The sequence below is a fragment of the Pseudophryne corroboree genome, chromosome 5 (assembly GCF_028390025.1).
Source record: "Pseudophryne corroboree isolate aPseCor3 chromosome 5, aPseCor3.hap2, whole genome shotgun sequence".
Classification (NCBI taxonomy): Eukaryota; Metazoa; Chordata; class Amphibia; order Anura; family Myobatrachidae; genus Pseudophryne; species Pseudophryne corroboree.
The window spans coordinates 105,587,272-105,613,566 of NC_086448.1; the positions used below are offsets into that span (position 1 = coordinate 105,587,272).

Sequence of the window (26,295 nt, forward strand, 5' to 3'; positions counted from 1 at the left end):
CACTGATGAAGTTGAGGATGAGGATGATAATGATCTTGTCAGTGTAGAGATAATTGACAGCACTGTTAGCTTAGCTGCCTTAAGCCCATTGGTAGGTTGTTTTGTGGGGACCCAAACAAACCAAGCACTTCAGTCACAAAAGTGGCAGTCCCTGTTGCTGAGGTGCTTGATTTATTAAACTGTCCTTTTTATTATCCAACCTAAGGGTGTGTGGGAGGGCCCAAGGACAATTCCATCTTGCACCATTTTTCTTCTCTGCCACTGGTGTGTGGCAATGTTTCATAGATGCGCTATAAACTGTTGTGTGTTTGTACTGCTACTCTGTGGCTTAGTAACCAGACAGCTCGCTGAAGCCTTTGGCCAATGTTGGTAAAAACAATATTATGAGCTGTAAGGTGCCCAAAATTGACTGGGAATGACTGGGTTATTGGGGTTAATAATAGTCTAGGAACAAAAAAGGCCCAAATTACATGATTTTGGCTGTTTTTGACTTTAAAAAATCCAAATCCAAAACCAAAATGTGACTTAATGGTGCTGATCTAGGTTTGGACACATTGTCTGGAAAAAGCCAAATCGTAATATGTATTTAACAAATATATGCATTTCCCACAGCACAGAACATCTGGAGATGTGCCCAGCTCTGCAAGAGTATTATATACACTTGTTTTACACCAGAAAAAACAGTGGATATGTGTCAGATAGATACCAAGAGAAAACATTTGTACCTGTTTTCTATACACCAGGAGTTGGGATGTAGTTAATATACCGGCTGTCAGGATCCCGGTGTTCAGCATCCTTCCACCGGAATCCCGACAGCCGGTAAAATATCGGCGGTTGGAATACCGACCGCTCCCCAGTATTCCCACTCGGGTGATGGGTTGACGCCACCATCCAAGGGAGAATAGGACCCAGGCGAGCCACCGGGTCTTAAGCGTGGCGGGAGCAGTGAGTCTAAGAGGGGACTCGCTGCGCTCACTGACAGTATTATGGCTGCTGGGATACGGTCTCCATCTCCCAGAGATGGGGCGTGACTGTGTTAGTAGAAACTGCTAAAGTGGCAGTGCCCAAGTACACTGAATATTACTTAAATTACAATGCGTGTCACATACTGTACATAAGACAGTTTGTGTCTTGAACATATTAACAAATGCATTATTTAAAGTTGTTTATACAGCGCACACATATTCAGTAGAATATTTCAGTCATTCACATGATTATCAGCGCATATTTTGTAGTTCAAGGTCCTCTTTTGGAGACCATTTTGTTGCCTTTCATTTTATTCTTTTTTGCGGTATGCAAAACATGTATGTGTACAAGCGTCTTAGATTTGGCCTAAATATGCAGTTGGATTCATTGTACATGTGGACTTGGCACTGACAGACAAACAAATATCTGTGTGATAGCACTGTATATGCAGGCCCATCGCACCATGGTTTGTATTCTTTAGCAAATCTTTTGCCACTGTGCCCTTAATTGTCCAATAAAGCTTTTTTCCACCTGCATATAAATATAGATTAAAAAATGTAAAATTATATAATTTTTTTTATTTTTATTACAGGTTTGAACAGACTTATTTAACAAGCGTGATTGGAATTAGACCAGAGAAATATTTCTGGACAGGACTCTCCAATATAGAGGAAAAGGAAACTTTTCAATGGACTAACAGTGAAAGGGTTTTGTACACACACTGGAACGCTGATATGCCGGGTAAGTCACTGGTTGTTTGTGAAAGGGGTGGCAAGGTGGACAGAAGGCCAGGTGCGATGTTCCATGTTCTACACAGAGACAGTTCTCCATGGAAGCAGATTTTGGTGGCAATAAAATGTAGGGAATGCATAAAAAATATACAAGTTGGGATAATGTGAATATTTAGAGTAGGCCTCAGGCAGCAGGTATGACAAATATTAACTACCTGCTTTGAAAGAGAACACACAGCAAATAAATAAAACATTAACAACCTCCTCTAACCCAAAGCAGTACTACTGAGGTGTGCAATATATTTAGGTAACATAGTTATAATGTCGACATACTTGACACTGACCAAGTTGAAATTCATCATGTCAATACCGATGAAATGTCGACATGATTCAAGTGTCAACAGAATTTTAATGGTGGTCCAGTGTTGACTTATCTTATTCAACGGTCTGGCGGCTCCAGTGGGGTCTTTTACGTCCGGTGGTCAGCTGACAGTGATTTATAATATTTCTGTAGTGGGTCTGGAAGTGAGAATCGCTAAACCCTACCCCCAATTCCACCAGCTAGTGCCTAACCCTAACCTCCCAAACCGTAGAGTAAACCTAACCAACACCCCACTGCCTAATTCTAACCTCCCCTCTTGCAGCATAACGCTAACCCTCCCCATAGTGCCTAACCCTAACCTGCCCTTCCACAGCATAACCCTAATCTTTTCCCTAGTGCCTAACCCTAACCTCCCCTCCTGCAGTGTAATCCTATCCCTCCCCCTAGTACCTAACTCTAACCTCCCCTCCCACATCGGAACCCTAACCAACACCCTAGTTCCTAACACTAACCTCCCTTGCTGCAGCTTAAGCCTAACTCACCCCCTAGTGCCTAACTCTAACCTCCCCTCCCGCAGTGGAACCCTCCACCTCCCCCTAGTGCCTAACCCTAATTTCCCCTTCCGAAATGGAGCCCAAACCCACCCTAGTGCTTAACTCTAACCTCTCCTCCCGCAGCATAACCCTAAACCCCCCACGTTCGTAACTCTAACCTCACCTCCCGCTGCGGAACCCTAACCCCCCCCTCCCCCTTGTGCCTAATCCCAACATTCCCTACCAAAGAACAAACCTAACCCTCCCCCTAGTACCTAACCCTAACCTACCCTCTTGCAGCAGAACCCCAACCTCCTTAGTGCCTAACCCTAACCTCCTCTCCTGCAGCGGAACACTAACCCTTCTCTTAGTACCTAACTGTAACCTCCCCTCCTGCAGCGTAACTCTAAACCTCCCCTCCCGCAGTGGAACCGTAACCCTCCCCTAGTGCCTAACCCTAACCTTCCCTTCCACAGCAGAACCCTAACCCTCCCCCTACTACCTAACCTCCCCTCTTGCAGTGTAACACTGACCCTTCCCCTAGTGCCTAACCCTTACCTCCCTTCCCACAGTGGTACCCTAACCCTCCACTAGTGCCTAGCCTCCCCTTCCACAGCAGAACCCTAACCCTCTATTAGTTCCTAACTCCGAGTACCTGGAACCCCACCCCTGCCCACCAATCAATCTGCGCATCTGATTGATCATTTTGTTTCTTAGATCGAGGATCTCAGGCAGGCTTTGTCGGTAACACAGCAGGGCACCCAGCTGTATAAAAGTACAGACAAGCAAGCGGGCTCCTCGCCTAGCTTGCATGGTTCTACATCAGCCGCGACATGTCTCTGTCTATTCCCTGCCTCCTACTCTTACCGCCTCCCGCTTCTCCTATTCCTGCGTGTCTGCCTGTCCCCCTCCTCCCGCGTATCTAATATCCCACCATGGCCGCCCAAAAGTCTAGTCGAGTTGCAGGGACTTGGAGCCCTCGAAAGCACTGCACATCTCGGGGTGCCTGGCTTGTGGGACCATGAGGCTTTCTCCTGACCTGCAAGTACTGTAACTGCTGTCTATCAATGCCCCTCTCTCCCCAAGCCTCTCTCTCCCCCTCTCTCTCTCCATGCCCCCCTCTTTCTTTCCCATGCCCCCCTCTCTTTCTCCCCATGTCTCCCTTCTATTTCTCCCCATGCCCCCCTCTCCCGCCATGCCTCTCTCTCTGCATGCTGGCCCCTCTCTTTCCCTCCCCATGCCCCCCCCCCCCCCCCACACACCTCTCTCTTCATTCCTCTCTCCCTCCATGTCTCCTTTGGTTCTGTATGTGTGGGAGACAGAGATAGACAGATATATATCCCTAACCCTTCTGCTGTGCCAAATCCTACTCCTATGATAATGTAATAAATATTCCCGCCACAGAGAAATGAAGTTCAGTTCTTAAAACTGTAAAAAGATTAATGATGAATTTGACATTGTAGCAACCAAACTAACTAATTAGATAGGAAAAGTATTTTTTTGATTCAATTATTCTCAAAGCAGGATAATCCTAAATCCATTAAACAGACATTGTGAACATATTGACATCATAACTGTCAACATTGTTGTGTCAAAATTATGATTCTCAGTGGTGTATGTATAATGGGTCAACGGGGGCCTGCATCCAGCTGATGTCTGAATGAGGGGCCAGGGCCTTAACTAGGGTGGTCCAGAATGTGCCACCGCACATAGCGCTGAGTAGGGGGTGCGGTTGGCAGTTCTTTTCAATTATCTTTTTGAATTACTTTCACTTTTTGAAGCCCAGCATCTTTTAACCACCCTTGTCTCCTTCCCCCACCCCTTCTGTCGCTAATACCTACAGTATACAACATTCATGAACTTAACGTGAGAGTTCTTCGATATTCAATCACACTGTCCTTTATTACATTTCAAGAAGCAGCACTATATAGACACATGTACAATTCAACAACTCCACATCCACTGCACTTTCTCAAAATTTAGCTATACAGTATAATATAATTTATTTATATGGCATCACAAGGGATGTGTAGAGCTGTATATATGGGAATAAAGTGAGGAAAGAAGAGTTTTGTATGGAAGGTGGGAGGCTTGAGTGAAGAGATGAGTCTTAAGGGCATATTTAAAGTCACAATGGGCACATGAGGGCATTCCAGAGGTTGTGGTGAAATCCTGCAGCCAAGAGTGGGAGAAGGTGATTAGATAAGAGGAGAAGATGCAGACATTGGGCGAGTGAAGAGGTGGGCAGGGCCGTAACTAGAGGTGTGCGAGTGGTGCAGTCACACATGGCAACTGGATGTGACTTGCAGGGTGCCTGGAATGACTATCAGTAACGCTACTGCAGTGCTGCCCGGAGCATCCTTAGAATGTAGTGCTCTGCTTATTAGTCGCGGCGGCCCCACTCCCTAGGCATGACATCATGGGTTTAGGGTGGTCGGCAATGGGCGCACTGCTGTGCTGTTACAGCTCTGGAGGTGGGGGAATGAGAGTCAACAGGAGCCTGAAGATATAGGTGATTAAGTGCGTTACAGGTGAGAGGAGTTTGAATTTGATTATTTGAGGGACGGGGAGCTAGTGACAAAGGATCACTATATATATATATATATATATATATATATATATACATATATATACATACATACATACATACATACAGACATACAGAGAGAGACAGTTTCTCCCATGTTGGAGCTCATCAGAGTGACTTGGCTGGAAATTTTTGCACCACAAGTAGATTGGTTTATGGAATTTTGTACATGATTGTTGCAGCCACTGGTAACCGTTACAGCACATCCTATTTACAATCTGCATTAATATTTGCATCATAACATTATTTTCAATTACAACTTTGAAGGAAGAAAACAAGGCTGTGTTGTTATGAGAACTGGAAACAAGGGCGGATTGTGGGACGTTGTCAACTGTGATGAGAAAGCGAAGTACGTCTGCAAGAAATTGGCACTGGGAGTGACACCGCCTCCTGCCCCGACGACAATGGCAGAACCAACATGCCCGGAAGGATGGACAACATCCAACACTTTAAGTGCATGTTACAAGGTAAGTAGACTGCTAGACGTACGTACAATTGGTATTAAAGGAAGCTGTCACAACTAGAAGCACACCTACAGTAGGTTTGCAAGCAGGTGTAATAATCAGAAAATGCGCAGTGTGCAATAGCGTAGACATCACATCAAGGTCCGACATCCTAGAACTTTAAAACCACCAATTTCACTAAATTAAGCTTTTATAAATTCTTTAGTACATTTCTGCTCTGGTTAGACTCATGGTGTGGCATCAGTTAATCCTGAATTAGGGGACTGTCAACAGTGGTGCCCAAGAACAGAATATATAGTTGCTATTGTTCTATGAAAAGTAGGGCAATCTAATTGAAAACATATCGGACCTAGGGTTGACCCCTGGCAGCGCAGCCTGGCTGCTCTGCCAGGCAGTCAGCTGCCTTTTCTTTTTTTTTCAGAGCGGCTGCGTGTAGCCATCCAGTAAACAGTCCCGGCTCTCCCCGTTCACCCTGCCCTGCCAACGCAGCATCGCCGCCCTGAAAATGCCCGCCACTTTCAATCACATTTAAGTCGCATCCATCGGGGATGTGACCGCAATATGTGTGTTCACGTAGCCGCTGTGTGGACACTGCACATACAGGTCTGAATAACCCCCTAAGGGGTCTATTTACTAAGCTTTGGACGGAGATAAAGTGGAAGGCAATAAAGTACCAGCCAATCAGATCCTAACTGCCATGTCAAGGCTGGGTTTGAAAAATGTCAGCCAGGAGCTGATTGGCTGGTACTTTATCTCTGTCCACTTTATCTCTGTCCAAGGCTTAGTAAATAGACCCCTTAGTCTGTTATTTGCTGTCCATGAACTGTACATAGAGAAAACTGATGCTGATATTAGATAGTACCCTGCTCCCTCATGTAGTAATGAGGAACACAAGGATGAACATCATTTTGCAGGTTGCTTCAGTCAGAAAACAGGTTTTGTGGATCCGAACTGAAACCCAGGTACTCGGAGTGGGCGTTGCCAACTTGGGGTCAGGAGGTGTGGCCATGTCCTCTTCCTTACCAGTGATAAAGCTGATTATTTATCTTGAACTTAAGCTATATACTTATTAAAGACAACATACGCAATAGGCGCACGAGGTGCCGTAATGGTACGCACTTAGCGTAACAGACGCTAGGCGTGGTCAAGACGCACGAGCGACACGTTCGCTCATGGCTTACGCTTGGTATCGAGCACGCTATAGGCGGTCCGAGTACCGTAATGCTACGCTATTAGCGTAGTGGACGCTGTACCGCGAGAGCGGGATACAAGCGGCGCTGACGCTCACAGATCTACACACAGACAACCTTGTAACAATACACTGTAAGGGTATGCTTACGCTGTAAACCTTATTACTGTAATACTACCACAATGTAACGCTGATTAACCTTGATAATAAGCAAGCTGTTTGAGCGATTGAGATGCTCGGAAACTCTTAGTAATAAATGATGAAATACACAAGACCTGATGTAGATTTAAAAACCACTCCGGCTCTAACACCAGGTGGATGATTCTTTTAGTATAAAAAGGGGAAAACAATACATCTGATACACTACAGATCTAACATTAATACCTAAACAGAATATCTAGACATAAATACAAACATTAACAAATGATTGGAAATACAGATACATAGAATGAGAATGATTGGCATACATTAACCGGGTAATAAAGTGGCCACAGAGAAACATACCATACGGGGAAACACTCGCTGGCGCGACCGGATCCAGTCCTCCAATTATCCGACTGATAATTGTTGATGAGAGAGAGTCTTGTGTCCCCAACCCTATTGCAAACTATATTTATTTACTAGCTCAAGACATACTACAATAGATACTGTGTGCCCTCTTTCCATTGGTTAGGGGGTGGGACATGTACTGCACCTGGGATCATTGGTTAGTTCAAGAAGTGGGGTGGTGACTAGGACTTGTTAGTATTCCAAATTCCTCTTTGTCTGGTTATATTGAGGAAGCTATTGTTTGGATCTTCCAAACAAACTCTGTCTCTGGGCTTTGTTTACCCCACTGTCCCCTCTTTCAGTTGAGACAATGACATCTCAGCACTCATTCATCTGGAGAGAAACCTGGACCTATTCATAAACAAAGGTGTAAGCCCTCTTCATAGAATCTCAAAGCTTAGTGTAAATAAAGCTATTGTATTCCGTCTGTGGGAAATAAATGACTGAATTCTATTCACCTACCCTGCACTTGTGTAATTTATTCGGAATGCAATTAATCTTATTTTCTACTTCTGTGCATAACCATGAGCAGGAACTATGCGAATCCCTCCCAATTATCATAGGCACAACACCCCTTCAATACCCCACAGCTGGACACCAAACACTACCCTCCAACCTCTGTCTGAGCCCTCCCAGCATGCAAAGAGGAATCTCTGTCTAAGAGGTTTTAAACTTACCATACTTGCTGACATTGTTAAGGGGAATATTAACTATAATATATTATTACGCTATTTGGGTTAAATATGTCACGATCGAGTCGCACGCTACAAGCTCACAAACTCCGCCGTATTTACACATCCCATGCGCACGAGACGCTGGAGCGTCCCTTACAAAATCTGCGGGGATGTGTACGCACGGGGGACCAGGCGATGAGCAGCATGCGCACGCATTAGGGGTTAATACAAGGCATATGAATCATGATATTTTTCGACTCTGACACCAGCATATTGAAAATATACTATGTGCGCACAGGTGGGCGCCAGTGGCTCAGACTGGTCAGAGGGGCAGATCTAGGCAGTTCCCCCCTCCCCACCACCACATAGTGCAGGGAGAGTGGATTGACTGCTGCCGCATCAGCCTCTCTCCCCAGCCCAGCACTCTGTTTTCTATCCCTGCCTGAAGTGCCAGTGCAGTTTGGGGAAGGGGGCAGATACGGGCCCCTGCCGGGCCTCTCCAACAGGTCCAGGCCTGTGTTAAAAGTTCCCACACGTCCAGGCCTGGGATAAGAGTTTGCACTTTTTCCTCACAATTAATGCGGCTAACATCATAGAAAATTATCGTGCGACCACTTTTACAATTGGATTGAGCATTAATCGGCGCTAAATGAAAATACCACACAATAGTCTAGTTAATGTAAGTGGCGGTAAACATTTCCCATGGGATAACTGAATATGCCCCATAGACAACAGCAGTGGAGGGAAGTAGATTCTGCACAGTAATAAATGACGCCTAGTGGTTGAGAGCAGTAAAACAAGAGTACGGTTATCCAACATTTTTCTTCATGAGAATGATTGGCATTGTTTCTTTACTATCTGGACAGCAATAAAACCAATCTTGCTTATACTGGACCACTCTGTCAGTCCCTCCATTGGTTACCTGTATTCTACCGTATTCAATATAAAATACTTTTACTTACACACAAGGCCATTAACCAAACTACACCAAAGTACATCTCTTCGCTCATCTCAAAATATCTTCCAACCCGACCTCTTCGCTCTTCACAAGATCTGAGTCTCTCATCCACACTCATTACTCGCTCCCACTCATGATTGCAGGACTTTCATCGGGCTGCACCCACTCTGTGGAATGCCCTACCATGCACAATAAGACTCTCCTCTAGTCTCCAAACCTTCAAGCGTTCCCTGAAAACTCACCTCTTCAGGAAAGCGTATCAAATTCCAGAACCGCCCACATAACTTTCATAAACCTTCCTATCAAATTGCATCCACTCTGCACAGTCCACACATATCCTCACATGTCTTCTCACCTTCCTCCCGACCCCGGTTCATCATTGCTGTGTGATCTTATCATACAGCCCACCAAGAACCTTTGCAATCTGGTGGACAACTATGCAATAGATAACACCTATCCTTGTGTATCAATGCCTATTTCCCTATAGCTTGTAAGCTTGCGAGCAGGGCCCTCCTACCTCTATGACTGTTTGTTATTACCCAGTCTTGTTATATCTTTATTTCCAATTGTAAAGCGCAACGGAATTTGCTGCGCTATATAAGAAACTGATAATAAATAAATAAATAAAAATCTGCAGTTGGAGCAGATAAAACGTGCATTACATTTGAGTGGGTTATTTTTAGAGATGTGCCGCGGGCACTTTTCGTGTCGTGTTTTGGATCTGGATTGGTTTTGCCAAAACCACCCTTTCGGGTTTGGATATTGGTTTTGGTTTTGGATCTGGATGATTTAAAAAAAAAAACAAAAACAGCTAAAATCACAGAATTTGGGGGTAATTTTGATCCTACGGTATTATTAACCTCAATAACATTAATTTCCACTCATTTCCAATCTATTCTGAACACTGAATTACTAAGCAAAGCGACCCAAGTGGGCGGCACAAACACCTGGCCCATCTAGGAGTGGCACTGCAGTGTCAGACAGGATGGCACTTTTAAAAACTAGGTCCCAAAGAGCACATAATGCAAAGAAAAAGAGGTGCAGTGAGGTAGCTGGATGACTAAGCTAAGAGACCCAAGTTGGCGGCACAAACACCTGGCCCATCTAGGAGTGGCACTGCAGTGTCAGACAGGATGGCACTTTTAAAAACTAGGCCCCAAAGAGCACATAATGCAAAGAAAAAGAGGTGCAGTGAGGTAGCTGGATGACTAAGCTAAGCGACCCAAGTGGGCGGCACAAACACCTGGCCCATCTAGGGGTGGCACTCCAGTGGCAGACAGGATGGCACTTTTAAAAACTAGGCCCCAAAGAGCACAAAATGCAAAGAAGAAAAAGAGGTGCAACGAGGTCACTGGATGACTAAGCTATGCGACACAAGTGTGCGGCACAAACACATGGCCCATCTAGGAGTGGCACTGCAGTGTCAGACAGGATGGCAGTTATAAAAACTAGGCCACAAACAGCACATAATGCAAAGAAAACAAAGAAGTTAAAGATGGAATTGCCTTTGGGCACTCCCACCCACCCTTATGTTGTATAAACAGGACATGCACACTTGAACAAACCAATCATTTCAGCGACAGGGTCTGCCACACGCCTGTTGCTGAAATGATTGGTTTGTTTGGGCCCCCACAAAAAGAGAAGCAATTAATCCCCCCACCAAAAAAGAAGCAATTCATCTCTCCTTGCACAAACTGGCTCTACAGAGGCAAGATGTCGTCCTCATCCTCATTATCCGATTCCTCACCCCTTTCAGTGTGTACATCCTCCTCCTCACAGAGTATTAATTCGTTCCCACTGGAATCCACCATCACAGGTCCCTGTGTACTTTCTGGAGGCAATTGCTGGTAAAGGTCTTCCTGGAGGAATTTATGATTAATTTTGATGAACATCATCTTCTCCACATTTTGTGGAAATAACCTCCTACGCCGATCGCTGACAAGGTTACCGGCTGCACTAAACACTCTTTCGGAGTGCACACTGGAGGGGGGGCAACTTAGGTCAAATAAAGCCAGTTTGTGCAAGGGCCTCCAAATTGCCTCTTTTTCCTGCCAGTATAAATTCGGACTGTCTGATATGCCTACTTGGATGCTGTCACCCATATAATCCTCCACCATTCTTTCAATGGTGACAGCATCATATGCAGTGACAGTAGACATGTCAGTAATCGTTGGCAGGTCCTTCAGTCCGGACCAGATGTCAGCACTCGCTCCTGACTGCCCTGCATCACCGCGAGTGGGTGGGCTGTGAAATTTTATCCTTTTCCTCGCAGTCCCAGTTGCGGGAGAAAATGAAGGACCTGCTGTGGATGGGTCACGTTCCGCTTGAGTTGACAATTGTCTCACCAGCAGGTCTTTGAACCTCTGCAGACTTGTGTCTGCCAGAAAGAGAGATACAACATAGGCTTTATACCTAGGATCGGGCACGGTGGCCAAAATTTAGTGCTCTGGTTTCAACAGATTGACCACCCTTGAATCCTGGCAAAGCGAATGAAGGGCTCCATCCACAAGTCCCACATACTTTGCAGAGTCTTAGCTCCTCCTTCAATTTCTCCAGCTGCTTCAGCAAAAGCCTGATGAGGAGAATGACCTGACTCAAGCTGGCAGTGTCTGAACTGACTTCACGTGTGGCAAGTTCGAAGGGTTGGAGAACCTTGCACAGCATGGAAATCATTCTCCACTGCGCTTGAGTCAGGTACATTCCCCCTCTTTTGCCTATATCGTAGGTGGATGTATAGGCTTGAATTGCCTTTTGCTGCTCCTCCATTCTCTGAAGCATATAGAGTGTTGAATTCCACCTCATTACAACCTCTTGCTTCAGGTGATGGCAGGACAGGTTCAGGAGTGTTTGCTGGTGTTCCAGTCTTCGGCACACAGTGGCTGAATGCCGAAAGTGGCCCGCAATTTTTGGGGCCACCGACAGTATCTCCTGTATGCCCCTGTCATTTTTCAAAAAATTCTGCACCACCAAATTAATTATATGTGCAAAACATGGGACGTGCTGGTATTTGCCCAGATGTAATGCATGCACAATATTGGTGGTGTTGGCGGATATCACAAATCCCCAGGAGAGTCTAAGTGGGGTAAGCCATTGTGCGATGATGTCCCTCAGTTTCCGTAAGAGGTTGTCAGCTGTGTGCCTCTTATGGAAAGCAGTGATACAAAGCGTAGCCTGCCTAGGAATGAGCTGGCGTTTGTGAGATGCTGCTACAGGTGCCGCTGCTGTTGTTGCTGCGGGAGGCAATACATCTACCCAGTGGGCTGTCACAGTCATGTAGTCCTTAGTTTGCCCTGCTCCACTTGTCCACATGTCCGTGGTTAAGTGGACACTGGGTACAACCGCATTTTTCAGGACACTGAGAACACTTTTCTTAATGTCCCTGTACAGTCCGGGAATCATTTTCCTAGTGAAGTGGAATCTAGATGGGATTTGGTACCGGTGACACACTACCAACATCAATTGTCTAAATCCAACTGCACTAATGGCGGATACCGGACGCACGTCTAACACCAACATAGCTGTCAAGGCCTCAGTTATCCGCTTTGCAACAGGATGACTGCTGTCATATTTCATCTTCCTCGCAAAGGACTGTTGGACTGTCAATTGTTTAGTTGAAGTAGGACGAGTGGTCTTCCGACTTCCCCTCTGGGATGACAATTGACTCCTAGCAGCAACAACAGCAGCGGCAGCAGCAGTAGGCGTACCACTCAAGGATCCTCCGGAGGAATCCCGGTTAGGATAGGACTCGTCAGTCATGCCAGTGACATGGCCTGCAGGACTACTGACGTTCCTGACTGAGGAGGAAATTGACGTTCAGGGAGTTGGTGGTGTGGCTTGCAGGAGCTTGGGTACAAGAGGAAGAAGGTATTTAGGTGTCAGTGGACTGCTTACGCCCTTATCCAAAGTTTGTGAACTTGACAATGACTTCTGATGATTGCGCTGCAGGTGACGTATAAAGGAGGATGTTCCTGGATTGATAAAGGCAACACACAGCTTGACACCTGTTGTCCGAATTTGAACCACATCACCATCAGAATCCCCCTCCTCAACTTCCTCCTCAGTGCCAGCAACACCCATATCCTCATCCTGGTGTATTTCAACAGTGACATCTTCAATTTGAATATCAGAAACTGGACTGTGGGTGCTCCTTCCAGCACTTGCAGAGGGCGTGCAAATGGTGGAAGGAGCCACCTCTTCCCATCCAGTGTTGGAAAGGTCAGGCATCGCAACCGACACACTTGGACTTTCCTTGGGAATTTGTGATACTATCTTCGAACGCACAGTTCTTTGCTGTGCTTTTGCCAGCTTAACTCTTATCATTTTTCTAGCTGGAGGATGAGGGCTACTATCGTCATGTGAAGCTGAACCACTAGTCATGAACATAGGCCAGAGCTGAGGAGAAACGTAAACTTGCCAATATGCCATTTACGACACGGAGTGGCAAGGAACGGCTAAGTTCCTTGCCACTCCGTGTCGTAAATGGCATATTGGCAAGTTTACGTTTCTCCTCAGACCATTTAAATTTATTTTGCCGGCATGGGGGCAGGATGTAGGAGGAGGTGTTGTGACCGATGGTCTCCTGACCGCCGGTCACATAACTACATCCCATTTAGACTTGTAATCATTGCCTGTGCTAGGGTATTTGACAAACCCCCCACCACCACAACCTGCAAATTATAAATTTGCACCCTCCCTCCCATATGTATAAAGGGACAGCACAAAACACGGTGTGGTCTCACAAGGAATGGGTATGGCCACACAATAGTACCCCTAATTCAAATTATGCCACACGGTAGCACAATCTTATTCACATTACACCGCACATAGTGCCCCTGATTCATATTATATGGTGTACCTTATTCATGTTACGACTAGTGATGTGCACCGGACATTTTTCGGGTTTTGTGCTTTGGTTTTGGATTCGGTTCCGCGGCCGTGTTTTGGATTCGGACGCGTTTTGGCAAAACCTCACCGAAAATATTATGTTGGATTCGGGTGTGTTTTGGATTCGGGTGTTTTTTTTTCAAAAAACCCTAAAAAAACAGAATTTGGGGGTCATTGTGATCCCATAGTATTATTAACCTCAATAACCATAATTTCCACTCATTTCCAGTCTATTCTGAACACCTAACACCTCACAATATTATTTTTAGTACTAAAATTTGCACCAAGGTCGCTGGATGGTTAAGCTAAGCGACACAAGTGGCCGCCACAAACACCTGGCCCATCTAGGAGTGGCACTGCAGTGTCAGGCAGGATGGAACTTCAAAAAAATTGTCCCCAAACAGCACATGATGCAAAGAAAAAAAGAGGCGCACCAAGGTCGCTGTGTGACTAAGATAAGCGACACAAGTGGCCGACACAAACACTTGGCCATCTAGGAGTGGCACTGCAGTGTCAGGCAGGATGGCACTTCAAAAAAATAGTCCCCAAACAGCACATGATGCAAAGAAAAAAAGAGTCGCACCAAGGTCGCTGTGTGACTAAGATAAGCGACACAAGTGGCTGACACAAACACTTGGCCCATCTAGGAGTGGCACTGCAGTGTCAGGCAGGATGGCACTTCAAAAAAATAGTCCCCAAACAGCACATGGTGCAAAGAAAAAAAGAGGCGCAATGAGGTAAAATGCACCACAGGTATAGAATGTAGATGGATAGTATACTTGACGACACAGAGGTAGGTACAGCAGTGGCCTTCCCTACCGTACTGCTATATATACTGGTGGTCACTGTCAGCAAACTGCAAAACTAAAATGCACCACAGGTATAGAATGTAGGTGGATAGTATACTTGACGACACAGAGGTAGATACAGCAGTGGCCTTCCCTACCGTACTGCTATATATACTGGTGGTCACTGTCAGCAAACGGCAAAACTAAAATGCACCACAGGTATAGAATGTAGATGGATAGTCTACTTAATGATGACACAGAGGTAGGTACAGCAGTGGCCTTCCGTACCGTACTGCTATATATAGTATACTGGTGGTCACTGTGTCAGCAAACTGCAAAACTAAAATGCACCACAGGTATAGAATGTAGATGGATTGTCTATTTAATGACGACACAGAGATAGGTACAGCAGTGGCCTTCCGTACCGTACTGCTATATATAGTATACTGGTGGTCACTGTGTCAGCAAACTGCAAAACTAAAATGCACCATAGGTATAGAATGTAGATGGATAGTATACTTAATGACGACACAGAGGTAGGTACAGCAGTGGCCTTCTGTACCGTACTGCTATATATAGTATACTGGTGGTCACTGTGTCAGCAAACTGCAAAACTAAAATGCACCACAGGTATAGAATGTAGGTGGATAGTATACTTGACGACACAGAGGTAGGTACAGCAGTGGCCTTCCCTACCGTACTGCTATATATACTGGTGGTCACTGTCAGCAAACTGCAAAACTAAAATGCACCACAGGTATAGAATGTAGATGGATAGTCTACTTAATGACGACACAGAGGTAGGTACAGCAGTGGCCTTCCGTACCGTACTGCTATATATAGTATACTGGTGGTCACTGTGTCAGCAAACTGCAAAACTAAAATGCACCACAGGTATAGAATGTAGATGGATAGTCTACTTAATGACGACACAGAGGTAGGTACAGCAGTGGCCTTCCGTACCGTACTGCTATATATAGTATACTGGTGGTCACTGTGTCAGCAAACTGCAAAACTAAAATGCACCACAGGTATAGAATGTAGATGTATAGTATACTTAATGACGACACAGAGGTAGGTACAGCAGTGGCCTTCCGTACCGTACTGCTATATATAGTATACTGGTGGTCACTGTGTCAGCAAACTGCAAAACTAAAATGCACCACAGGTATAAAATGTAGATGGATAGTATACTTAATGACGACACAGAGGTAGGTACAGCAGTGGCCTTCCGTACCGTACTGCTATATATTATATACTGGTGGTCACTGGTCAGCAAAACTCTGCACTGTACTCCTTCTATATTATAATAATTATACTGGTGGTCCCCAGTCCCCACAATAAAGCAGCACACTGAGCACAGATATGGAGTGTTTGTTCAGGCAGACAACATATGCTGGTGGTCACTGTCAGCAAAACTCTGCACTGTACTCCTGCTATATAATACAGCTGCTCCCCAGTCCCCACAATTAAGCAGTGTGAGCACAGATATATATGCAGCACACTGAGCACAGATATGGAGCGTTTTTTTTCAGGCAGAGAACGGATAACTGGTGGTCACTGATCAGCAAAACTCTGCACTGTACTCCTCCTAGTCCTATATTATACAGCTGCTCCCCAGTCCTCCCCACAATTAAGCAATAATGCATCAAGTTCAACAATAAACGGAGAGGACGCCAGCCACGTCCTCTCCCTATCATCTCCAATGCACGAGTGAAAATGGCGGCGACGCGCGGCTCCTTATATAGAATCCGAATCTCGCGAGAATACGACAGCGGGATGATGACGTTTGGGCGCGCTCGGGTTAGCCGAGCAAGGCGAGAAGGTTCGAACCTGCCTCGGACCCGTGTAAAAAGGGTGAAGTTCGGGGGGGTTCGGATTCCGACGAACCGAACCCGCTCATCATTAGTTACGACACACAGTAGTTCTCCTAATTCATATTACGACACACAGTAGTGCCCCTTATTTAAGTTAAGCTACACAGCAGTAGTGCCTCTTATACATGTTACCCCACAGAGTAGTGCCTCTTATGCACAATGCCCACAGTAATAGACCCAGTACAGGCATAATACCCACAGTAGTAGTAGCCCTTATACTTAACATCCACAGTAGTAGTGCCACACATAATACCCACAAAAGTAGTGCTCCTCCTTACACATATATCCACAGGAGAGGAGAGAGGGTGAGTGTGAGGTACTTACACGGGAGATCAGCTTGAAGCAGCTGGTGCAGTTGCCTGTTATATAACTTGACAGGTACAGCAGAGAGGAGGAGGGAGCCGGAGAGCCGCGCTTCCCACTGCAGGCGCCGCTGCCTGTCATACAGTGTGACAGACGCAGTGACAGCCGGCAACAACAACAGCGTAGCAGAGCAGAAGAGCACCTCCTCAGCCCCGTCGCCTACCTGCACTGTATACCCTTGCTGGGCTGGTTGCGCCTGCTCTGCTGGTAATGTATAAGGGTTCTGTGCACTTCTACTCTATGCTACCAATCAAGAATGATGCACAAAACTGAACTTTCCAGTATGACATCTCTCAGCAGATGAATGGGATAGACAGCAGATTTGTGAAAGTGTAGAAGGGTTTATGATTGTTTCCCACTAGGAAGTTTAGTCTTTACTTCTATTTTACAAATGTCATGTATCTTATCTGAGGATGACCCATCGCTATTAACTCATGGGTGCAAGTAGACATGTAAAAGCTATTTAGCTGTATCTATCCATTGACATACAAAGCTTAGGGATCCCGGCAGTTAGAATAGCCAATACCGGGATCCCTAATCCGGTATCCCAATTGTAAGAATGCCGGGGAGGTTAGGGTTAAGCTGTGGGGGAGGATTAGGGTTAGGCTGCGGGGGGGGGGGAAGGGTTAGGATTAGGATGCGGGAGAAAGGTTAGGCTGTGGGAAGGGAGGGTTAGGCTGCAGGAAGAGAGGGTTAGGGGGAGGGTTAGGATTAGGGTTACTTACCTCCAGCACCCCTGTCAGGATTTCAAGCAGTCAAGACACTGGGTTCGGTATTCTGACTGCCGGCATCTTGACTGCCAGTATCCGATACGCAACCACTGTATTTACATATTCGGTGGTTGAAGTAGAATTTTAGAAGCGGCGGTATGAATGGAAGTGAATGGAATGTGATAAGCATGTTATTTATATATTTCTCCAGCATTACTATACAGAAGAAGCAGATAAGAAGAAGTCATGGTATGAAGCCAGGGATTTTTGCCGAGCAATAGGAGGTGACTTACTCAGTATAAGCAGTGAGGAGGAAAAGCGAATAGTACGGACAATGCTAATGTAAGTATTATTACAGTGTATTTACAGTATACTGAGGCGGCATACTCAGCAGCACTTTACAGATGGAGACAAACATAGTAATAAAGCAAGAATGGAGATAAAAGAGCCTTGCTCACAAACTTACAGTCTACTGGAAGATACTGAAGTTCCATAAATGAGGTTAAGGGTTAGATTTTTTTAAAGCATCTAAAACAGAAAAGTGGAGCCCACAGCAACCGATCAAATTCTGTCTATCATGTCCTAGAATGCAATAGAGAAATTATAGCTAAAATCTGATTGGTTGCTGTAGGCAACACCACTTAAATACTACATTTACACCAACTGTATGTGTCACATACTGCATACATATTGATCCAGACAGCCATGACAAACGTGCTTACTGCTTACTGGGAATACATGAACCAGGATTAGAAATGTCTAAGGAAGGGCTGGGGTGATGGCTCAGGTTATAAGGGGGAATGTATTAAATCTTCACAAGAGGGAAGAGACTTAGCTTCTAGCTAGCTTTTATCAAGTACATTCCATAAAATAATAGCTAGAGGCCGAATCGTTGCTATGCCATACCCTCCAACATTTTACACACAAAAATAGGTTCAAGATCGTGGCCACACCCCTTTTCCTATACTTTCAATGGAAGTTTGGAGAGCCAAAAACTGGTACAGGCCATAAAAAAAAGGTACTGTACCTGCCAAAAAGGTACAGTTGGAGGGTATGGCTATGGACACCTTCTAAACCTGTTCACTTCCCTACTCGTTGATATATCTCCCCCATGGTTTAATTAATTTACTGTACCTTAGCGCGCCATGCCAGTAAATTAATCAGCTGCTCATTAGTAAATGTGTTGAGATGAAGTTGATAACAATCAGGGTAGCTTAGTATAATAATATTTTCATCGCTAATCAAGAACTAACAGATGTGTGAGGATATTGTTGTAAAGTTTAGTTTTTTTCATTTTGGCCACCAACTGGTCTTGTGCCATATGTCATTAGTCCAAGAACAACAACAGTTGACACTATTGGGATGTGGTGCACTGTACTTGTGATTAATTTTTGTCATTAAAATATAACTTTTATTCAATCCATGAAAATATTGCTGCAAAAACGGCCTGATGTCTGAAGAGTAATGTAGCTCCAGTGAAAAGAAGGAAAACAATGTTTAATATTTACATTGTATACAGTATATCATATGTTAAGTCTAGTATTATAAATGTATTGTCTACAGTTGTGCATGTTGCAAAGACTATGGGCCTAACTCAGACCTGATTGCAAAAGCAAAATCTTTCTCTAATCAGCAAAACCATGTGCACTGCAGGTGGGTCATATGTAACATGTGCATAGAGAGTTAGATTTGGGTGGGTTATTTTGTTTCTCTGCAGGGTAAATACTGTCTGCTTTATTTTTACTAGAGATGAGTGGGTTCGGTTCTCAGAGAACCAACTCGGATCCCAGAATGAGGCAAAACGTCATCATCCCGCTGTCGGATTCTAGCGAGATTTGGATTCCATATAAGGAGCCGCGCATCGCTGACATTTTCACTCTGGACTTGGAAAGGGAGAGGGACAGACCTCTGTCTCGCTCTGTGGGTGGTGGCGTCGGGTGGGGTCAGTGTGTGCTCTATAGGTGTGCTGTTCCTGTCACTGTGGTGTCCCTGTGCTGTTAGGGGTGCTGTCCTGGCTGTCACTGGTGTTTCATGTGCAGTTAGGGGTGCTGCATCTGTACATGGGTGTTGCTGTCCTGGCTGTCACTGTGTTGTACAAGGGGCAAGGGTACTGTCCTGTATGCTGTGAATATACAGGGGTGCTGGCTGTAAAAATTAAGGGGTGCAGTGAAAATAAATGTAGACACTGGCCCTGTCTTGTATGCTTTAAAAGGTCTGGGGTGCTGCTGTGAAAATAAATGTACACTGGTCCTGTATGTTGTAAGAATACAGGGGTGCAGCTGTTAAAATAAAAGTACACTGGTCCTGTATGCTGTAAAAATACAGGGGTGCTGCTGTTAAAATAAAAGTACACTGGTCCTGTATGCTGTAAAAATACAGGAGTGCTGCTGTGAAAATAAATGTACACTGGTCCTGTATGCTGCAAAAATACAGGGGTGCTGCTGTTAAAATAAATGTACGGTGGCCCTGTTTTGTATGCTGCAAAAATTCTGGGGTGCTGCTGTGAAAATAAATGTACACTGGTCCTGTACGCTGTAAAAATACAGGGGTGCTGCTGTTAAAAAAGTACACTGGTTCTGTATGCTGTAAAAATACAGGGGTGCTGCTGTTAAAACAAAGTACATTGGTTCTGTATGCTGTAAAAATACAGGGGTGCAGTGAAAATAAATGTACACTAGCCTTGTCTTGTATGCTGTAAAATTACAGGGGTGTTGTAAAAATACTGGGGTGCTGACACTGTCCGCGGTTGCGATGTCTAGGCCTGACCTTCCCAACACTGTATTGGAAGAGGAGGCTCCTACCACCATTTGCACATCCTCTGCAAGTGCTGGGAGGAGCACCGCCAGTCCAGTTGCTGATATTGAGATTGTGGATGTCACTGTAGAAGTACACCAGGATGAGGAGGATATGAGTGTAGCTGGCGCTGAGGAGGAAGTTGACAATGAGGATTCTGATGGTGATGTGGTTTGTTTGAATAAGGCACCAGTGGAGACAGTTGTTGGCCATGGGATGAAAAAGCCCATTGTCATGCCCGGGCAAAATACCAAAAGAGCCACCTCTTCGGTGTGGAATTATCTCTCCACAAATCCGGACAACTGGTGTCAAGCCATCTGTTGCCTTTGTCAATCCATAATAAGCAGGGGTAAGAACGTTAACACCTAGGAACATCCTCCCTAATACGTCACCTGCAGCGCATTCATCATAAGTCATTGTCAAGTTCAGAAACTTTGGGTAATAGCATAATCAGTCCACTGACACCTAAATGATGTGGTTTGTTTGAATATTATTTCTCTGTGAGGATGAGGATGTAACCACTGGAGGGGGTGGAATCAGAGGATGAGGACGACATCTTGCCACTGTAGAGCCAGTTTGTGCAAGTAGAGATTAATACTTTTTTTGTGGGGGCCCAAACAAACCAATCATTTCAGCCACAGTCATGTGGCAGACCCTGTCGCTGAAATGATTGGTTTTTTTAAAGTATGCATATCCTGTTTATGAAATATAAGGGTGGGTGGGAGGGCCCAAGGACAATTCCATCTTGCACATCTTTTCTTTGCCACATCATTCCAGGGCTGCTGCTCTATATGGGGTGCTGCTCCTCAGCCTTATCAGTCCAGGGGTGCTGCACCAATTCCGTTTAAATCCAGGGGTGCTGTTGCCTTTCTGCTATGCTGTGTAATTCTCCAGGGGTGCTGCCTATACTGTATAAATCCAGGGGTGCTGCCGTATAATTCCAGGGGTGCTGCTGTACTTGATCCTAAGTTTAAATGAAAGCCTAGAGCAGATATGAAACAAGCTTCAACATCACAAACATATTTGTGAAAACATAGCCGCAAAAGGTGGAAATGGAAATTGCAATTTTGACAGTGTTTTTCAATGAGACCACATTTGTGCCCAAAGTCAGTGTGACTCATAAGAGACTGAATCATAATCCAGCGCAACTGTCGGAGAAGACAAAGTGAGATTTTCTGCCGGAGCATTAGAGAGAGGTTCTTCTCAATTATTTCATGTTAGGGACTTACTGAAATGAATGGCTCCAATTAGTCAACTTTAATTTTGCTTTATTATTGATGTTCCACATTTTGGGATTATTTATTTACAAGATGCACATTTGTTGTACAGGATTATTTTCCTAAGGGCTGCGTAGGGTTACCGCAAGACCTCGCGGTGTTAGAAGAATAGAGTTTCAGTGATCTTGCATTGCATCAGCTTTCCATTGCACTGCAGCACTAGATGGGCCAGGAGCTCCTGTGAGGCACAAACAGTTACTGAATAAGGCCCATTATGGAGTCTCATGGTGGCTTACAGCCAGGAAGATGTCTGGCTTACCAGGCTAAGGCATGCTGTGGCACAGAGGATAGCATTGCTTCCTCCCACAGTCCTACTTATAGTATGAAATTATTTTCGACTGTAGCGTGGTAAGCTCCACTAGGGCAGTTGCTCAATAACAAAAATTCACTGCACAGTCCTGCTTAGTGCTGTACCAAACCCACCCAAACTCAACTTGCCCCATCTGGAGCTGCTGTGGGGGCTCAGAAGGGGCTGCTAAAACATCTAAGGGGCTGCTTTATTTAAAAATTAAATATAAAAAAATAAACAAGACACACAGGCACTGTATGCTCACATGCATGTGATTGGAACACACAGGTATGCTCACATGCGTGTAACTGGGAGCTGTGAAAAATAAAAATAAGGCATCTGTCACAAAATATGATAATAAAAATGCAATTAAAAAATGGAAAAAAAAGAAACACACGAGATTTTCACAAAATACTGTAAGTCTCCAGACTCTGTGGAGGGGAAAATATCTAATCTTGATCCTGTGGTATTCACCAGTTTATTTGCATCCCAGCATTAAATCAGAGAGTATCTTAATCCCTGAAAATGGAGAAGGGGGTACAAATTTGGAGGCTTTGGCCCCTAGTTTTTCAGTTTGTCCAGTAAAGTGGTAATTACCGTATATAATCGAGTATACGCCGACTTTTTCAGCACTTTTTTTTGTGCTGAAAAAGCCACCTCGGCTTATACTCAAGTCAGCGTTAGGAGGGACACGGAGGGCACAGCGCGCTGCTCTCCTGTGTCCCTCCTGCATCTCCGGCGGCAGCGGCGTGTGTGTGTTAAAGGAAGTGCACGAACCGGCACTTCCTTTAACACACGCCGCTGCCGCCAGAGACGTAGGAGGGACACAGGAGAGCCGCACACTGTGCCCTCCGTGTCCCTCCTTCAAAAGACAGCGCGGGAGCGACGAAGGGTAAGTATCTAGCACTGTGGGGCATATCTGGCACATCTGGCACTGTGGGGCATATCTGGCACAACTGGCACTGTGGGGCATATCTGGCACACCTGGCACTGTGGGGCATATCTGGCACTGTGGGGCACATCTGGCAGTGTGGGGCTTATCTGGCACTGTGGGGCATATCTGGCACATCTGGCACTGTGGGGCACATCTGGCACTATGGGGCACATCTGGCACTGTGGGGCATATCTGGCCCATCTGGCACTGTAGGGCACATCTGGCACTGTGGGGCACATCTGGCACTATGGGGCATATCTGGCACATCTGGCACTGTGGGGCACATCTGGCACTGTGGGGCATATCTGGCACTGTGGGGCACATCTGGCACTGTGGGGCATATCTGGCACTATGAGGGCTGTGTACGGGTAGAGCTGCATTTCCCACCCTAGGCTTATACTCGAGTCAATAAGTTTTCCCAGGTTTTTGTGGTAAAATTAGGTGCCTCGGCTTATATTCGGGTCGACTTATACTCGAGTATATACGGTATATATTTGCTTGGTTGAAGTCCTTTCCGTTCCACACCAATATAGGAGTGAAGGTGAAAGCCTGTGTATTGTTCCTGATTGCGTGTGCCTCTCTAATTTTTAATCATCTTCTTATCACTGTCCTCTTCCTCTTGCCTCTTCTCATAATGTGAAAAGTCATCAAATAAGGAGGTGGTATGTTTGTAGCTAGCTATGATTCGGAGAACTTGGCGATCTTTTTCCAGGGGTACCACCTGTCGCTGAAATCATGGGTTTATTAAACTGTGCATGTCCTGTTTAAACATGTGGGTGGGACATCTTGCACCTCTTTTACTTCTTTGCATTATGTGATCTTTGGGGCCTAGTTTTTAAAACTGCCATCCTGTCTGCCACTGCAGTGCCACTCCTAGATAGATGGGCCAGGTGTTTGTTGTCCACTTGCGTTGCTTAGTTTAGTCATCCAGCGACCTCGGTGCAACCTTTTGGCTTAAAAGCAATATTGCGAGGTGTTCAGAATAGACTGGAAATGAGTGGAAATGAATGTTATTGAGGTTAATAATACCGTAGGATCAAAATTACCCACAAATTCTGTGATTTCAGCTGTTTTTATGTATTTAATAAAAAAAAAAAATCCAGATCCAAAACCAAACCCGAAAGGGTGGTTTTGGCAAAACCGATCCAGATCCAAAACACGAGCGGAGATCCAGATCCAAAACCAAAACACAAAACCCGAAAAGTGTTTTGCCGCACATCTCTAATTTTGACACTGCAATTTAGATTTCAGTTTGAACACACCCCACGCAAATCTAGCTCTCAGTGCACATCTTATATCTGCCCCACCTGCAGTGCACATGGGGGGTAATTCCAAGTTGATCGCAGCAGGAATTTTTTTTTAGCAGTTGGGCAAAACCATGTGCACTGCAGGGGAGGCAGATATAACATGTGCAGAGAGAGTTAGATTTGGGTGGGTTATTTTATTTCTGTGCATGGTAAATACTGGCTGCTTTATTTTTACACTGCAAATTAGATTGCAGATTGAACACACCACACCCAAATCTAACTCTCTCTGCACATGTTAACTCTGCCCCACCGGCAGTGCACATGGTTTTGCCCATTAGAGAAAAATGTTGCTGCTGCGATCAGATCTGAATTAGCCCTAATATAATGTTTGCTTTCTTTTAAGGCGCCCCGTTATTTTCAGTCAGGCCTACTGGGTTGGCCTAGTGAGCAGTGATCCTGATGAAGGCTTTACGTGGTCAGATGGTACACCTGTAAGTAATTAATTGTATGTTGTGATTGAATTATACATCTCTTTAAATATATTGTTCTTACTTTTTAAACTTATTGCTGTTTTCATATAATGTTGTTGCAGATGCCATAGTCTGTTTCATTGTTATGTTCTAAATCCGTAATAGGTAACCAGATACACTTCAGGGTTTACATGAGCGGCTCCTTAACCTTACATAGGACACCTATCTGTGATAGTGGTGTGTAGACACTTTGCTGACAGTGACTATGTCGAAATCAAAATGTTGACAGCATTTCAACTGTGCGGGCATTATAACTATAAACATACTGCTAAAGCGTCTCTCCAGTCTCTTGCCCCCTTATGTCTTCTTGTGTCCATATGTCTCTCCAGCCTTATACCTGCCCCACCCACCCTTCTCCCGGGTGTATTTTTCATCTTTGTGCTCCTTCTGGGACTTTTTCTCTCCGTGTCATCTCTGTCACTCTCTGCACTTGGATCTCTGATTCGCCCCCATCTCACTCTCACTATAATCTCAGCCTCAAGAGGTTTTGCAGCTGGGGGTGGGGCAATGGAGGTTCATGCAGGTGAACCAGCTACAAGTCCTCTCGTCCACTTGCATGGACTCATATAATGCATTAGCCTCAATTTTCTTAAATTCGCATGCTACTACATTTGCTGAGATGTGGAACAATCTCGCACCTTCAAATGTGCAAAAAGGTGCGTGTAAAGATACGAGGCAGAGGGTAAAACTGTATTTGTGATGTTTCAAACTTTATAGCGTTTAATGTAGTTTTTATTCTTTTTGTTCCATTATCTATCTGGTTTGTGTCACTATTACCCCATGTGCGTGTTCATTCGTTAGCCTATATATTCTGAACTATAATCTTACACAGGTAAATACAGGTGTGCTGTGACCTGGCACATAGTGCTGTCATGTAATGTTATTGTAGGAGGATGCAGGGGTGTAACGAGGGTGGTTCCGGGCGCCGAAAAAGTTAGAGGGCGAGCTGCCGTCCGCACTTACCATCGCGGGCAGCTGTACTGGCAGCCACAGAGCAGGAGAAGGAGAATCAGTGGGGCGCACACTGACTCGGAATCAGAGACTAGGTAGGAAACAGGGCAGGCCATAGGTGACAGCAGGAGACACTGACAGCCGGCACATGCCAGAGCTCTGCCCGCCCTCTTTATATGTCTCATAGTCTGCTTGTAGCTGTGCAGCAGGGTTACTTCTGTCCTGTTACACCACTCTCTGCCCCCGCTTCTGCAGAACCTCTTTCTGCCCCAGCTGCTGCAGCACCTCTCTCTGCCCTGGCTGCTGCGGCGCTTCTCTCTACAGTGGTGTAATGCTGCAGCACCTCTCTCTCTGCCCCAGCTGCAGCAACTCTTTCTGCAGACGGCTATCCGACATGTTAAGGGTCATAGCAGCTGCGTGTGACATCACGCAGCTGCCGCAGCCCGCCACGTCAGTGGTCCAGACATGCATGCATCATCCAGACCTCACCACTAAAACGAAGCATCCACACCCACAAAACGTGGCGTTGATGCCCCATTCCTACATGTCTTAAACTGCGTTTTGAAGAGAAGTTTAGGACTCTGCACATGCACGTACCGGCATATGCGCATGTACAGATGTGCAAAAATCGCTTCATAGCGTCAGGGTCTGTAACGGCCCTTAGGCACCCAATTCAGTA

At 45.3% G+C, this 26,295-nt stretch overlaps 1 protein-coding gene across 1 annotated transcript in view; it reads left to right on the top strand.

Moving 5' to 3' along the window:
• LOC134927295 (macrophage mannose receptor 1-like) overlaps nucleotides 1-26,295 on the top strand; it is a 425,485-nt gene that overhangs the window by 158,337 nt on the left and 240,853 nt on the right. The window contains exons 11-14 of the mRNA XM_063921541.1: nucleotides 1,559-1,707; nucleotides 5,407-5,606; nucleotides 17,807-17,937; nucleotides 24,539-24,626. Coding sequence (XP_063777611.1) covers nucleotides 1,559-1,707; nucleotides 5,407-5,606; nucleotides 17,807-17,937; nucleotides 24,539-24,626 — 568 coding nt within the window. The remainder of the gene's footprint in view (nucleotides 1-1,558; nucleotides 1,708-5,406; nucleotides 5,607-17,806; nucleotides 17,938-24,538; nucleotides 24,627-26,295) is intronic.